This window comes from Microtus ochrogaster, unplaced genomic scaffold (assembly GCF_000317375.1).
Source record: "Microtus ochrogaster isolate Prairie Vole_2 unplaced genomic scaffold, MicOch1.0 UNK27, whole genome shotgun sequence".
Lineage (NCBI taxonomy): Eukaryota > Metazoa > Chordata > Mammalia > Rodentia > Cricetidae > Microtus > Microtus ochrogaster.
Window position 1 is genome coordinate 3,630,928 of NW_004949125.1, and position 16,738 is coordinate 3,647,665.

The window sequence follows — 16,738 nt, forward strand, 5'->3', positions numbered from 1 at the left end:
AAAAAAAAAAAAAAAAAAAAAAAAAAAACCAGCAATAGGAATTATCCCACCAGGGCCAAATTAGCAGCTACTAGATCCAAAATTGAATCAGCACTCACTGAAGACTGAGGTAGAAACTGTGAATCTAATGGGACTGTGATTTCTGAATTCTAGTCCAGCTTGATCTAGGTTCTCCTAAGTAACACCGAAATACTCAGGATCTGCTTTACACCTCATTACTACCTCCAATGCTGGGCTGTTGTCCCCTTGCTGAGAGTAATTGTGATCTAGTATCCACTGGCTTCACTTTATGTAAAGCAGTCAATTCTTTGTGTGGTTCTGATTTCTAATTACTTGTCCGTTCATTTTGTTCTCCTCTGCTGGAGGAGTTGGTCCCGCAGCAGGAAGTGTGTCATCTAAATCACAGTTCAGAGATGTTCATGAAGCTGAGCACGACATACTCTTGTCATCTTGCAGTCAGAGGGGCCCTATACCCCATGGTATCCTCATAAGACTGGGTTCACTAGCATGGAAGGGGCAGAGGGCTTGTGAGGCTGAGCAGGAACACCCTCCCCTGAAGATATACAAGCAATTAATATTTGCTGGGCGTGTTTTCTATAGTGGTGTCGCTGCTTGTACTGCCCATAAATAACTGTGATTAAACTCAGGACTCACCAAGCTAGACTTTTGGTGGAATTCTTTTGGTCCGTTTTTTTTTTTTTTCACTTCTGCCCTGAGGCAAATAGATGTTTGTTCAGAGCTTCCCAGGAAAGACACTTGTCAAAGTTTAAAGGAAGTAAGGCAGACTTAGACTAGGCAGGGCTGGAAAGCTCACTGGTAGTACTCACTTATCATAGGCAAGGGCCTGGATTCCATTTCCAGCACAGACAGACAGACCTACGTGGGTGAATGACGTGACAACCCTACCCTGGGTTCTTTGTCGTTCCCGGGAAATACACAGCCGGAGGTGCATTTGAGCATGCCTCTATGACAGTCTCTAGTTGAAGGGCCGCTGAACCATGTCTGCTGTTATTTTCATAGCTCTGCAGTTAGCTGCTAAGATCACTAGGTTTGGGGTTAACCGCTTCTCTTCCAGGCTAGCTAAAATAAAGGATGACAGTAACAAGAAAGTGGACCACAACAGCACACATCTGTCCAGAATGCCAGAATTTCTGCCTGCTGGAAATTTGGGCTGAGTGTCATCATTAAGAGTAGAGAATTTGAATAAGTCTTTAGAAAAGAGATCAAAAAGTAGTGATAAAATAAACATGGTAAGATCATCACTTTGAATTAGGCAAAGAGGCACATCCTTCTAATCCCAGCACTTGGGAGGTGGAGGCCAAAGAAGGGGCTGAAGGCCATCTTTGGCTACAGGAGTTCAGACAGCCCTGTTCAAAGGCCCGTTTCTGCCCCAACCCCGCCACCCCACCAGGAAACATGAAAAAGGACCTCAACTTACTTAGAAATTGGAGAAACCCAAATTAAAACTACATTAGGAGGCCTACATTATCCTGCTAGTGACAGCATAAACCGGTATAACCACTTTAAAAAACCATTTATCCAGGTAAAGTGGAAGAAAGTCCTGCCCACTAGACCAGGAATTCCTCTACCGCCTATTTATACCAGTCTATAAATACCAGTGCCCATGGGTGGGGGCAGGGTAGATAAACGGGTGGAGTGCGGCCAGGCAGCGTAAAGAAACACTATCACTTTCGTTGTTGCAACAAAAAAGACTGAAACTCTTGTACAGCATGCCAGACAAGAGAACACATGCGATCTGCTTCCAGTGCATCAAGATTACAGAGCTTGGGGATACATACTCGACAACCTAATCGCGAAAACCAACACCCAACTACAGCAAATGTCAGGACCTCTGAGGGAAAAGTTGCAATGGGAAGGATGGGTCATTAAAATTGTTACACTGAGTTATGGTGTCCCTGGGATAGCTCTGTCAATTCCTAGGAAGGATCATTTTTGGTGTTGCTCGCTTTTCAGTGTGGCTGGCCATCGCGACAGGAACCTACAGTACCAGCCCAAGAAGGGACCCACAGAACCGCAGCGCCGGCGCACTAGGCTGGACAAGGACTGGGACAGGGCGCTGCGCGCTGAGCGCCTGCGCACTAGGCCGGGGCCGCACGCTCCTACCTGCACGTGGCCCGTGTCGGTGGCGGGGCTGGCGGTCTTGCTGTGCACGTTGGGGAGCCGGTACATGCAGGTTGGAAGCTCTACACGCAGAGGTGCGCTGCCTCCATGATAGGACTTTACCTGGTACATCGGCATGGTGGGAACCAAAGGAAGGAAGGTAGCGGGCGAGGGACACAAACGCTCCGAGGCCGCCCAAGGCCACCTCAGACAGTAGCCACCTTCTTTCTGCCCCTGCTGCTGGCGCTCCGGAAAAAAAAATGAAGTCCGTGAGCCTTGATTGGCCGGGTGTCATGACGTCACCGACTCAACCTTTGAAATAGCCAATCGATGGTAAGGAAGTCTTGGCACGCCTTCGCCATCCCTCCAGGAAGGGGCGGGGCTATATGTCAAAAGCAGCCAATGGAAGTCCCAGAAGGTGCGTCTCCGCGAGAGCCGCGGTGCGAGCTCTCCCGCGGTGCCTGAGGCTGGAAGAGTGCTAAGTCCATGGAGCCAAGCGAGGGCGCGAGGTGAGCCGGGCTTGCGGTCTCCCCTCGGGGCGCAGTCCCTGGAGTTCCCGGTATTCGGCCTCCGTGAGAGGACTTGAAGTGGCTGAGGCTCGGGCCAAGTTCGCGGACCCTGAGCTGCGTTCTGCTCGCGCTGGGCCTGCTGCTATCGGGAAGCTGAAAGCCACAGGCCGCGGACTTGAAACCGAGCGTGGAAATCCATTCTTGTCGACTGAATTCGGCTCTAGGCGGTTTTTCTTTTCTTTTTTTGACTTTTTACAATTGAGGACTTAGCGAGTGAGACAAAAGCTAATTTTGTAGTCAATAGTGTTTATTTTATTTTTTTTAGATTTTACTAAGTTGCCGTGTTTCTGTGTATTTGATATCTTGTTCACTTTTGGCTTTAAAGTCAATGAAGCATATCTTCGAAAACCAGCACAGTTACATTCAGTGACAGATTTGTCGATGCAAATTTGCTGTCTGTATTTAAATTTTGTCATTTCCCCACACTCTAAGTTCCAGAAATAGACCTGTTGCAAAATAAACGAATTTTAGGTAGTTTGAATTTCATGTGAGATCCTCAGCAGTTAGATGTTACAGACAAGTGAAATGTTTTGTTTTGTTTTGGTGAGGTAGGGCTTTGAACTCAGGCTCCTCCTTCAGACACCCCAGTGCTGTGATTAAACCTTCCATCCCCAGGCTGAACAAGTGAGATAGCAAGGTAGAATGAAAAGAATTGTTTATTTCATCCGGGTCTTTGGAAATCTAGTATGTGTCAGGCCCTAAGATCTGACAGATACCCAAAGATCTCTCCCCTCAAGGAAGAACCTCTGTTCCATTATACTTTACTGGAGCTTTTCATAGCCAGGTAGCCATTCTTTCCTGTGACTAAACCATAAGTGGTGGTAAATTGGAACCTAGGCATGACTAGACTTTCATATGATAGACAATGGGCACCACTAAGAATTTAAGCTTAAAGATTGTTTGGCTGGATTTGCGATTACAAAAATAATTGATGGGAACCAAGTACACTGGCCCACACCTGTAATCCTAGCGCTGGTGGGGTAGAAACGGGATGATCAGGAGTTCATAGTTACACTTGACTACGTAGGGAGTTTGAGGCCGTCAAAAGAAAAGAAAAGAAAGCAAACCAAAAGGGGTGGTAACAAGGATAAACTGGAGGCAGGTCAGAACAAGCAGTAAGAACCTGGAACAGGTCCGGAATCCTATCATCCCGGAGGCCGAGATGAGCTTGAATTTTAGGCCAGTCTGGGCTATGTAGAGAGCCTTTATCTCAAACATGAGCTTTGAGGACTTTCCTAGCAACAGTGAAGGCAGCTTGGATTTGGGTTCAATTTCCAAAAGCAACTGTAACTTTTTACAAATTGTATAAAGAGAAAAAAAAAGTTGCTTTTCAAGAATGAAAATTTTCGTTGTAAAAGCTTATTGATCTATAACTTAAGGGATAGATCATGTCTCCTCCAGGTTGATCCATGTATTATTAGAATTTCAATATGATAGTTTTAAATATTGGTTAGCAGATTTTTAAAGATTGTAGAACATTCATATCTGCAAGTGTAATGAGTGTATTCATATAAAGAATGAATGGGGACGGCCAGGCAGTGGTGGCACATGTATTTAATCCCAGCATTTAGGAAGAAGAAGCAGGTGAACTCTGTGAGTTCTAGGCCAAAATGCTCTACAAAGCCAGTTCCAGGACAGCCAGGGTTGTTACACAGAGAAACACTGTTTCAAAGAAAGAAAGGGAGGGGAGAGGAGGGAAGAGAAGGAAGGAGGTGAATGAATGGGTTAGGCTCACTAGTAACAGATAAATCATTTACCATAGTAAAAATAAATTCATCTGCTTTGTCTAAATATTTGCTTTGTGTTTTGTATGACATTTTTTCAGTACAGAACTTGCTAAGGCCATCAAGCCCATTGATGGGAAGTCAGTCCATCAAATTTGCTCTGGGCAAGTGGTCCTCAGTTTAAGCACTGCTGTGAAGGAGTTGATAGAAAATAGCGTGGATGCTGGTGCTACCAGTATTGGTAAGTTTAGAAAAGTTTTAAGAAACATCCCTGGACTATTAGAAAGCAATCAAAACTGCCATACCAGTAATTGTTATTTTGAAGGTAGCACCTAGTTATTGTATGAGAGAATTCTCCTGGGGAAATGCAACACACACAGGTCCACTCACCATTGTTAGGGAACTCTGGCACACCAAAGCAATAGGTGTGCAGCATTCCAACTTGGTGAATCAATGAGTTTTTTATTGATGTTCCTAACAAATATAGGGGGGCGGTTATTTACAGGATCAGAATGATTCAAAAGCAGCTTTTATTTCCAAAACACCTGCCCCAGCTTGAGGGTGATCCCTGAAGTCTGCATCCTAGGAACTCTGCCAGCCTTGGAGTTTCAGCTTTCCCAGACTTGTGACATTTATTGACCTCTGGAATCTCTTGTGCCTCCTCCATCCTGGAGGGAATCTTTCAAACCAGAGAAAACCGTTATACAACCATTCCGTGTCTAATATTTAACTATTGGATAAGAATTAAATTACATTGTGTGTAGGCATTGTGCTAAGAATTATAGTCTTATTTAGTATATAGACTATTATGATTTGGGAGTTATTATCTCTGTTATAGAGATGAGGAAAATGAAGTGCCAGGAATTTGGTTTTATTGAGGCTATAAAGCTCATAAAATATGATCTAGGAACTCTGATTGCAGAGCCTGTTATATTTTTTCGGTTGTGAGCCTAGCCTTGCTGAGCCATCCCTCCAACCTGAGCCTATTCATCGTGACAATATTAAAAAGCACTCCTTTTGAAATAATACTATAAACCAACTATTTAATCTGGGTTTACAAATAATCCAGAAGGACTTTCAAAAGTAAAACATGCCGGGCGGTGGTGGCACACGCTTTTAATCCCAGCACTAGGGAGGCAGAGGCAGGTGGATCTCTGTGAGTTCGAGGCTAACCTGGTCTAAAAGAGCTAGTTCCAGGACAGGCTCCAAAAGCTACAGAGAAACTCTGTCTCCAAAAAAACAATAAATAAATAAATAAATAAATAAATAAATAAATAAATAAATAAATAAATGCTAGGGTTGTGGCTCCATTGTAGAGTGCTTGCCTAGCATTTATAGCTTCCTAGGCTTGATCCTCAGTGCTACATACACACATGTACACACATCCCTCAGAATGATAGCAATATCTTTAAGTAAAAGTGTAGACATAATTGCTAAGTTTGCATTCTGTGTTATGAATATTGTCAACATAAAAGCTTTTAGCATGGATTAATTATTGAGAAGTAAATATGTTGACTTTTTTAGATCTAAGGCTTAAAGACTATGGGGTGGACCTCATTGAAGTTTCAGACAATGGATGTGGGGTAGAAGAAGAAAACTTTGAAGGTCTAGGTAAGATGAATGTTCCAAATAATAAAGTAGTCATTTCCGTGTATCTCAGAAGTTTGAGTAACACTGTTTTAAACCACATACTGTGATAGATATTGTATACGTCCTTTGGTCTATCACTCAAGACACTTTTAGTCTCCCTTTCCGTTCTCTTTCAGCTCTGAAACATCACACTTCTAAGATCCAAGAATTTGCTGACCTGATTCATGTTGAAACTTTTGGCTTTCGGGGGGAAGCGCTGAGCTCACTCTGTGCACTGAGGTGATGTTTATTATACTCATCAATTTGATGCTCTATGTAAAAGCTTCTGAAAATTTATAAGCATGGTTAGAATCATTGTGGTTTTCACTTTACTATTGGAATATCAAGTTATCTTGACACTAACTTCTGAATGCTGTTTTATCTGATTACCAATCTAAGTAATATTATTTCTGAAATGTAAGAAATAAAGGAATTAAATAAAGAAAATAGTATTGTTAAAAAAAAAGGCCACTGCCTGTCTTAAAACAGTTATTAAAGTACCACAGAGGCTGGGGGTGTGGCTTAGCAGCAGCCTACTTACCTATGGTCAACCAGAAGCACTGCAAAAATAAAAAAATAATGAAAGATGACAAGTTGTGAGTACCATTAGTTTTAGTTTTTCAGTTTTTAGGAAAAGATCTAATGAAAGCCCTACTTAATTACAGTGAAGTTATAAATTTTTATAATTATGTATTTGAATTATGTCTTTTGGATTCTTTGTAAAAGTTTTGTTAGTAACTAAATTGAGAAAGAAAGTTTTGGGAGTAGAACTGGAGATATTTCGTTGTTTTGCAACTCAGCCTAAAAACTGAAATTGTTCACAAGAACAAAGCATTTATAAAACTGTCTCACCATCCTTTGGGGCCCCAACTTTAGATTATATGGTAGATGCCTTACTCATTGAAATTGTAAATTGTCTCAGAAGAATCACCTGCTCGAGAAAGTTCTGAGAGGCCGGGCGGTGGTGGTGCACGCCTTTAATCCCAGCACTCGGGAGGCAAAGGCAGGCGGATCTCTGTGAGTTCGAGGCCAGCCTGGTCTACAAGAGCTAGTGCCAGGACAGACTCCAAAGCTACAAAGAAACCCTATCTCAAAAAAAAAAAAAGAAAGAAAGAAAGTTCTGAGAGAAAGGAAAGTGGGAGAAGGTTTTCCGTATCTAACCCTCGTGAGTTCCTTAGGTTTCTCCACACGCAGACCCCTTGCAGTGCTAGGGATTGAACTCCGAGTTCAAAACAAGTGCTAGGCAAGTGTTCTGCTCCGAGCTTCATCCCCGCAGCCCTGTGCATCTCTAACTGGACATGCCGTCCCTGGCATTCTCTTTCAGTGATGTCACTATATCTACCTGCCACGTGTCTGCAAGCATTGGCACCCGACTGGTGTTGGACCACAATGGGAAAATCACCCAGAGAATTCCCTACCCCCGACCCAAAGGCACAACAGTCAGCGTGCAGCACTTATTTTATACACTACCAGTGCGCCACAAAGAATTTCAAAGGAATATTAAAAAGGTATTGGTAAATTCACAATCCCAGCCTTCAGGAGTTTTCCTAATGTAGTATATGAGTAAGAAATTAATTGAAGATGTTTTTCAGTTGATTTTCTTTCTTTAATTTAAAAATGTAAAAAAAATATTTTTTTTTTGAGACTGGTCTTAATGTGTATGTTCTGGCCCTTACTTATCAATTCCTACCTCCATCTCCTGAGTGGCGGATTACAGGTGTGTGCCATCATGCCCAGCTATGGTTTATTGAAACATTTAAGATCATGCCATGTACACTGTTGTATAACTACTTTTCACATATTGTAATTATCTTTTTTTTTCCTTTGGTAACTTTATACTACCTTTTCATCATTCTTCCATGATATAAATATACTTAATTAGCTCCTTGCTAATGATTGCTTAAATTGTTCCCAAGGGTTTGTTTATTTGCTTTTTTTTTATTTTATGTGTATGAATATTTTACCTGCATATATGTCTGTACACCACATATATGGCTGATGCCCTCTGAGGTCAGAAGGAAGCATTAGGTCTCCTGGGACTGAAGTTATAAAAGATTGTGAGAAGCCATGTAGGTCTCAACAAGTGCTCTTAACTGAGCCAACTCTTCAGCCCTGTTTCTAAGTCTTTAAAGTTACTTGTTATTTCAACAAACACTATTTTTTTTTTACTTTATATTTAGTTAACCTCTTTTTGGTTTAGTTTTAGTTTTTTGTTTTTTTTCAAGCTTGAAACAGTATAGGCTGACCTGAAACTCACTCTATAGCCCAGACTGGCCTCAAACACAAGATGGTCCCCTGACTCAGATTCGTAAAGGTTAGGATTACAGATGTGGGCTACTGTCTTAGTTAAGCTTTCTATTGCTGAGAAAGAACACTATGATCAAAAGCAACTTGGGGAGGAAATGGTTTATTTCAGCTTATATGCCCTGATTAAGTCCATTATGAAGGGAAGTCAGCTCAGAAACTCAAGGAAGGAACCTGAAAGCAGAAACTAAAGCAAAGACCATGGAGGAATACTGCTTCCTGGCTTGGTCCCCATAGCTCGATCAGCCTGCTTTCTCATACCATCCAGCGCCACCTGCCCAGAGGTGGCACCATCCCCAGGGAGATGGGCCCTCACACATCAGTTATTAACCAAGAAAATGCTCCCACAGGCCAGTATGTTGGGGGCATTTTCTCAGTTGGAGTTGCCTCTTCCCAAATGCTTCTAGACTGTGTCAAGTCTACAGAAACCTTACAGAACAGAAGTCATTAGTATCCATGATAGCATGCCCAACTAGTGAATAATTTTTTTAATATGTCTTTGTTTATACTAGCCTTTATAAAAGAATAAAATTTCTTATAAAACAAGTTAAACAAAGGAACCAGGATGGTGGCACATGATTCAAGAGATGTAGAGAAAATTGAAGGCTATCTTGAATTACATAGGGAGTGCATGTCTTAAAAAGCAAGAATAAATTTCTAAATGAAGCATTCTAAGTTCAGAGGACATGCACTTGTTTTAGTTTCTGAGAGAAGGTTCTACTTCATTGTCAAGGTTGGCCTGGACCACATGCTCTTCCTACTTAACCCTCATGAATTTCTAAGATTATAGTCATGCACCCACCATACCTGGTTAGAAATGTGTTTTGTATGTACATGTTTATATACATGTGGAGGCCAGAGGTCAGCATCTTGTGTCTTCTGTCACGTTCTAGCTCATGTTTGTAGTCTAAGTCTTCCTAGCCCTGGAGCTCACAAGTTTTACTAGACTTGCTGGCCAGAGATCCTCCCTTCCCCCCTTGCCAGTGCTGCAATTACAGGTGTGTGCCACCACACCAAGCTGTTTTACATGAGTTTGGGATTGTACACATGCTTGCCTAGAAAGCAATTTGCCGAGTTAGCTCCCCAGCCCCTAGAATGTACTTCTTGATGGTGATTCACCAACACAAATGAGAGGCCAGTGGCTAGCGGCCTCTGTTTCATTTCACAGCATAGGTGGGGAGGATTCTTCCCCCTTGTTTTGTTTTCAAGGCTATGTAGAACCTTGAGTTGTATGTTTTTAAGAATACCATGCAATTCCTGTAGGATCAAAGTAATCTTGTATTTGTGTTTCTCAAACAGGAGTATGCCAAAATGGTCCAGGTCTTACAGGCATACTGTATCATTTCAACAGGCGTCCGTGTAAGTTGCACTAACCAACTTGGACAAGGAAAACGGCAGCCTGTGGTGTGCACAAGCGGAAGTTCCAGCATAAAGGAAAATATCAGCTCTGTGTTTGGCCAGAAGCAGGTAGGGGCTGGCCAGCTCCTGAAAAATGTTTTGGTTTTTAGATTTATTGCTTTAAGTATGTCTATGTGTGTAGGGAGTGGGTGTGCACACTGCTGGTGCCTGCCAGAGGTATAGAATCCTCCTGGAGCTGGAGTTACAGGTGGTTGTGAGCCACCTGACATGGGTGCTGGGAACTGAACCCAGGACTGCTGTGCTCTTAACCCCTGAGCCCCTGAGAAATGTTCTTTTGCTCTAGTGATTGCAGCAGGTTTTATTGTCATTCACAGAGACTAAAACTCAAAGCGAGATATTTCAGTACCCCATAGCTAAAGTTAATGTCTGGGAGCTGGAGATTTTTTAAATTTTATTCTTTTTCCTTTTTTTGGTTTTTCAGGACAGGGTTTCTTTGTAGCTTTGGAGCTTGTAGAACAGGCTGGTCTTGAACCCATAGAGATCTGCCTGCCTTTGCCTCCCGAGTGCTGGGAATGCCTGGCTTAAATTTTATTCTTAGAGAATGAAATACTGAATCCTTTACTATGCCTTGTCTCTCTTTCTGAAAAACATAATGTCATAAAATAGGAGCTCAGGTGATTTCTTTTTCTGGTAAACAAATTGCAGTCATTACAGCACTACAAAGTAGCTGTCAACATTCATTGTTTCTTTTGTTTGTTTTGCTTTGGGATTTTGTTGTTGTTATTTTGTGCTCTTAATGAGGACTGGCTTGACCTAGGAAGAAAATATCCTCTGTCTTAGGAAATACCCTCACTCTTGTCTCTTTCAGTTGCAGAGCCTCGTTCCTTTTGTCCAGCTGCCCCCTAGTGACTCTGTTTGTGAAGAGTATGGCCTGAGCTCTTCTAACAAGCCACAGAATCTTTTCTGGTAAGTACACTGATTGCTGCCAGGAAAACTACAGCCAGTTTCCCTGAGGTCATGATGTTTGGGTTTATTTGTTTGAATAGTGATTGTAAGGTGTAAAGTGATTGTGTGCTGCTAAGAAGAATGCATAAAAAGACAGACAGACAGTGGCTTAACTTAATTCAAACAGCAGCTGGGTGACTGGGACCTTTAAGAGGGTTTTCTGTTAAATTACTCTACTTTAGTTAAAATAGTTTCTTAATTATTCTATGTCTAGTGTTTGACCTTTGGGATTTATTAAAGTTGCCCAGCTATGTTGTGGTTAGTGTATGAAATATAGAACTTCTGTAAGGAGGATTGCCCCATGAAGATCTGTATTGTTTATTTCTACACTTGTTTTTTTTTTTTTTTTTTTTTTTTTAAGACGGCATACGAGATTAAGCATGGTGACTGAGTTCAGACGTGTGCTCTTGCTGTGATAAACAGCCTGGCCAAAAGCAGCCTGGAGAGGAAAGGACCTGTTTCCCCTTACAGCTTACGGTTATCCAGGGAAGCCAAGGCAGGAACTGAAGTGGAGACCACAGAGGAATGCTGCTTACTTGCTGGCTTCCCAAGGCTCAGTCAGTTCCCTTTACAACCCAGACCTACCTGCCTGGAGTGGCATTAACCGTAGTGGGCTGAGCCCTCCCACGTCAATCAAGAAGTGCCCCACAGACTTGCCCACAGGCCAATCTGATGGAAGCAGGTTCTCAACTGAGATTCCCTCTTTTCAAGTGATACAAATTTGTGTCAAATTGAGAAAAACTCCCTAGCACAGATGGACATGCCTATATGTGAAGGTGTTCACAATCCTGGGATGGGACTCATGCTGAACAAGAAACTTACCAACGCCTTAAGTGCTTACATAAAAGTTCATGTGGAGGACAAAGATCCAACTCTAGTCATTGTTCATGTACCATCCACCTAGTTTTTGAGATAGGAGCTCTCTCGGTGGCCTGGAATTCCTCAAGTAGGCTAGGGTGACTGGCCAGTGAGCCCCAGATATATGCCTGTCTCTACTTCCCCTGCACTGGAATTTCCAAGTGTGTACCACAATGCTTGGATTTTATTTTTAAATGTGGATTCTGGTATCTAATCAGGTCTAAGTGCTTACAGCAAGCACTTTACCAACCGAGCTATCCTCCTTGCCCTGAGGATGATTTTTACAAGGACAGGATGTGTGGCTGGTTATCATGTGGAGTCACCACCAGCTGCTCTGTTCTGACTTGTTTTTAAGAGAGTGCCCTGTGATAAGATGGGCACCATGGCATACATGCCGTCCTGGCAATCGGGACTGAGGCAAGAGGATCATGAGATCATGAGACTCTGCCTCAAAAAAGAAGAAGAAAGTGTCCTGTGCTGTTAGAAACTTTTTCATGCCAGAACTGTCATTCCTGTATTCCTCTTGACAGCATTTCAGGCTTCATTTCACACTGTACACATGGTAGTGGGAGGAGCTCAACAGACAGACAGTTTTTCTTCATCAATCAGCGTCCTTGTGACCCAGCAAAGGTATTTTTCATTGTTTGCTTGTTTGCTTACTTGTTTTGAGACTCATGTAACCCTATATGGCCTCAAACTTCACTGTGTAGCCAGACTGGCCTTGAACATCCTCTGCCTCCACCTTCTGGGTGCTGGGATTACAGGTTTGGATCATCATGTCTGGTTTATGTGGTACTAGTATTTGAACCCTGTTGACAGAGGTTTCTGTCCCACCCGGTCCCACAGTTGTTCAGTCCCAAAGAAATACACAGAGATCTACATTAATTATAAGCTGGTTGGCCTATTAGCTCAGGCTTCTTATTAACTAATTCTTACGTCTTATATTAACCCATTATTCTTGTCTGTGTTAGCCATGTGGCTTGGTACCTTTGTCAGCGAGGGATTCTCATCTTATTTCCTCTGTATCTGGGTCATGACTGCAGACTGCATCTTTCCTCTTCCCAGAATTCTGTTCTCGTTGCCCTGCCTCTACTTCCTGCCTGGTCACCCTGCCTATACTTCCTGCCTGGCTACTGGCCAATCAGCATTTTATTAAAATACAACTGACAATGTACAGACCATTGTCCCATAGCAGAACCCAGGGCTTCATGCATGCAAGACAAACATTATACTGACTGAGCTGTCTCCCTAAACCGTCATGACTAGCTGATACAGACAGTTTACATGAAACTTGGAGCTTCATGCCTTTAAATGATCTTACTTGAGGACTGGAGAGATGACTCAGTGGTTAAGAGCAGCCAGGGTTCAATTCCTAGGTTCATTTGCCCAAACCTACATAGCGGCTCAAAACTGTCTGTTCTTCAATCTCTAAGGATCTGATGCCCTCTTCTGGCCTCTTCAGACAATAGGCATATATGTGATACATAGACATAATGCAGGCAAAACATCCATACACATGAAAATGATTGATAACTTTTTCAAATTAACTTATCTTACGAATTTAGGAAAACCTACAGTTATTTAAATTTCATGTGTGTATAAAAGTACTTATTAATATAGTTACTACCATTAAAACTATCTGTTACACAGAGAAACACTGCCTTGAAAAACCAGAAAGAAAAAAATTACTATCACTTCTGGAAGAAAGTAGACATTCTAAGACATTTATCTAAACTTCTTATTGCAGACTGACAACATGCATTTGTTTGTGTGTTTTCTCTTCCTTTTGTCAATTTTACAGGAAAATAAGAGCCCAGGTTTAGCTGTGCCTTAGACTGAACCAATTATCCAATGTCCTTATGAGGCTTTAATGACTCGGCTCTGACTTTGCATCCTCAGCAGCAGGCAGCAGTGACCTTGGTGATGTTTTGTTTCCTAGTGACATCTTGAAATTTGATTGCATTCTTTTTGAGTGTGACCCAATATCTACATTTTAAAATTAGTGTGATTTGTCTCTAATTTATGTGATTTAATAATCATTATAATATCACATAACTGTGCACCTGAGTACATTTGAGCATGCTTTATACACATTGAATCGTGCTTGCCTTCTGTCTGTCCATCCGTCTCACCTACCTACCTACCTACCTCTCAGTCTTCCTGCCTCAACTTCTAAAGTACTGGAGTTCTAAGTGTCCACCACCAAACCTGGCAGAAATTTCCTGAAGAACATCTTTGGATTGGAAAGATTCAGTTCTCAGAGTTTACTCATCTGTTCTCTTTACCTACTGAGCCATTTAGCAAGATGTGTTTGTTATTGCCTGAAATTCTAGTACGGGGAAGGTTGAGGTAAGAAGATCAAGAGTTTGAGAACAGCTTGAGCTATATAGCAAGCCCTGTACAAACAAACCCCTTTGAAGAAGATGAGGAGACTTCCAATGGCGCACATATTTGTTGTTTTGATTGTAGAATACCTTCACAAGTGTGCATATGTGTGTATGTCTATATTTGCACGTGTCTTAAGATATCAAATTACAAAGTTTTTTTGTTGTTTTATCAGTGCTGAATATTGAACCTCACAATTCCAGGCAGGGTTTGTGTCACTGAGCCATTTCCCCACCCCTCTTTTTCCATTTTTTGTTTTTTCTGTGAAACTAGACAAGGTCTCGTTAAATTTTTCTTGTTGACATTGAACTTATTCTGTAACCCATGCTAGTCTTGAACTTTCTGTCTTTCTACCTCAGCCTCTTGTTTGGGGGTCTGTATGTTAAGGTCTAGCTAAATTTTATAGTGAAGAATATGCAGTTTATTGCATACCATTCATACATTAATAAAGTTGTATAGAGAGTTGGGTTTATACCTCAGTTTATAGAGTGCTTGCCTGCCTGCACAAAGCCCTGGTTCTGTCTCTAGCCCTGCTTTAAACTGGGAGTGGTGGGGTATGACTATAATCCCAGCACTTACAGTGAGGGTAGGAGGATCAGAGTTCAGAGGTCTCCTTAGGTAGGCAACATGAAACCCTCTGTGGGAAAAAAGTGCTTTAATGCTGTGCGAGTTTAATAAGGCTTAATACAAATAGGTTGTATCGCTGATAGGTTAGAATAGCATGTTGTTAAAACATTTATTCTTTTCTCTTCTTTGTTTCTTGTACAGGTCTCTAAACTTGTAAATGAGGTTTATCACATGTATAATCGACATCAGTATCCATGTGTTGTTCTTAACATTTCTGTTGATTCAGGTAAGTTCTGTTGAGGTTTCAATAAAAATTTTGGACTATTCCTAATAAAATGAAATTATAAAGCTCTGATATGACTAAATAGAAAACAACTGATAATCCTGTAATTTTACTTTCTATAATGACCATCCTGCATTCTGTTTGAAACAGTGTTATTATATTATTAGGAAATGTAGCTTTAAACTTGAACAAAGGGAGAAAGTTTAAGGGCTGGAGAGATGGCTCAGTCGTTAAAGGCTAGGCTCACAACTAAAAATATAAGGGAGAAAGTATAAGTAGACTTACAGGTTCTCCTTGATTTTGAAAAATTAATTTCATATGTATTTTTTTCTTTTTTACTGTCAAATTTTTACTTACTTAGATCCACATTTTCTAGATACTTTTATATATGTATAAGCCTTTCTTGAAATAGACATGTCCATGCTCACAGGTGCAAACATGCACTCATACACATTAGCATTTGTGAAAGGAAATAATTTTTATTTGTAGATGTGAACATTTTATTTTCTGTGTCATTAAAAAGTATCTCAAAAAAAAAAAAACCCACCATAGTTTGTAGGACCGGAGAAAGTAGGTAGGAGCTCTTGCTGCTCTTCTAGAGCACTGGAGATTGGTCCACCACTGACATCAGTCAGCTCATAACTGCCTGTAACTTCAGCTCCAGGAAATCTAGCACCCTCTCCTGCCCCAATGGGCACATGTTTACACTTGCGTGTGCACACACATGATGCAGTTACCTACAGAGGTCAGAGGTGTTAGGTCTTGATGGAGCTCAAATTGCAGGTATCTCTGAGTCACCTGATGTGGGTTCTGGACGAGTACATGCTCTTAACCTCTAAGCTTTCTCTTCAGCTTGAGGTAGTCTCTCGTTTCTGTTGCTGCACTTCATACTCCAGGATAGCTATCCCATAATCCTTAGCTACAGAGTGGGTTCAAGGTTAGCCTGGGCTACGTGAGACTCTGTCTTAAAATAAAGATAAGGTTATTATTATTTTCCTCATTTAAAAAGGTAACTTTATAGACTGAGGAGATGGCTCGGTAGGTGAAGTGCTTCATGGGCAAGTGTGAGGGCCATAGTTCAGCTCCCCAGTTCACATGTAAAGAGCTGAGTACAGCAGTGCATGCCTGTAATCCCAGTGCTGGGAGGCCGCAGGAGGATATCTGGGGGAGTGTAGCCAAATTGGCGAGCCACAGGTTCAGGCAGATCCCCTCCCTATCTTGAAAATAAGGTGGAGAAGCAATTGATGTCAACCTCTGGCCTCCATACACACACATGTATGTCTAGCCACATATTTGTGCACACACACATACACATGCATAGTCTCAAAAAAGTAATTTTATAATTTATGAATACTAATCTGGACACCATTATTTTAATCTTGACTGGTTTTAATTAATAGTACAAATGAATGAAATAGTTAATGGCTAAAATCTTATTGCTAAAGGCGAGCTCAAGCATGTGTGTTATTCTTTGTTTTAGAATGTGTTGATATTAATGTGACTCCAGATAAAAGACAGATTTTACTACAGGAGGAGAAGCTTTTGCTGGCGATTTTAAAGACCTCATTGATAGGAATGTTCGACAACGACGCAACCAAGCTTACTGTCAGCCAGCAGCCGCTGCTGGACATTGAAGGTAAGGAAAGCACAGTGATGTAACCTGAAAGTTTTAGTTGTTGTGATACCAACTTTTTTTCCCTCATGGTGACTTTTGACATGAAGTGGAATCTTTCTGGTAAGAGAAAACGTCACAGTAGAAAATTAGAGGCTGTGAATGGTGACGCACAATTTTAATCCCAGCACTCAGGAGGAAGAGACAGGCAGATCTCTGTGGGTTCAAGGCCAACCTGGTCTTCATAGCAAGTTCCACACCAACCAGGGAGACATAGTGAGGCTCAGTCTTTTTTTTTTTTTTTTTTTTTTTTTTGGTTTTT

At 41.6% G+C, this 16,738-nt stretch overlaps 2 protein-coding genes across 5 annotated transcripts in view; one reads left to right on the top strand and one right to left on the bottom strand.

Moving 5' to 3' along the window:
- Aimp2 (aminoacyl tRNA synthetase complex interacting multifunctional protein 2) overlaps positions 1 to 2,407 on the bottom strand; it is an 11,901-nt gene extending 9,494 nt beyond the window's left edge. The window contains exon 1 of the mRNA XM_005368032.2: positions 2,125 to 2,407. Within this exon, the coding sequence (XP_005368089.1) occupies positions 2,125 to 2,259 (135 nt within the window). The 5' untranslated portion in view covers positions 2,260 to 2,407. The remainder of the gene's footprint in view (positions 1 to 2,124) is intronic.
- Positions 2,408 to 2,538: 131 nt separating this feature from the next.
- The window catches only part of Pms2 (PMS1 homolog 2, mismatch repair system component), a 24,939-nt gene continuing 10,739 nt past the window's right edge, over positions 2,539 to 16,738 (top strand). The window contains exons 1-10 of one of the 4 annotated variants that reach the window (XM_005368034.3): positions 2,539 to 2,630; positions 4,516 to 4,655; positions 5,939 to 6,025; positions 6,181 to 6,283; positions 7,368 to 7,551; positions 9,647 to 9,814; positions 10,575 to 10,672; positions 12,100 to 12,199; positions 14,723 to 14,807; positions 16,285 to 16,440. In XM_005368034.3, coding sequence (XP_005368091.1) covers positions 2,608 to 2,630; positions 4,516 to 4,655; positions 5,939 to 6,025; positions 6,181 to 6,283; positions 7,368 to 7,551; positions 9,647 to 9,814; positions 10,575 to 10,672; positions 12,100 to 12,199; positions 14,723 to 14,807; positions 16,285 to 16,440 — 1,144 coding nt within the window. In that variant the 5' untranslated portion in view covers positions 2,539 to 2,607. Of the gene's footprint in view, positions 2,631 to 4,515; positions 4,656 to 5,938; positions 6,026 to 6,180; positions 6,284 to 7,367; positions 7,552 to 9,646; positions 9,815 to 10,574; positions 10,673 to 12,099; positions 12,200 to 13,408; positions 13,490 to 14,722; positions 14,808 to 16,284; positions 16,441 to 16,738 lie in introns of those variants that run through there. The other 3 variants (XM_026789748.1, XM_026789749.1, XM_026789750.1) reach the window with 3 other exon arrangements.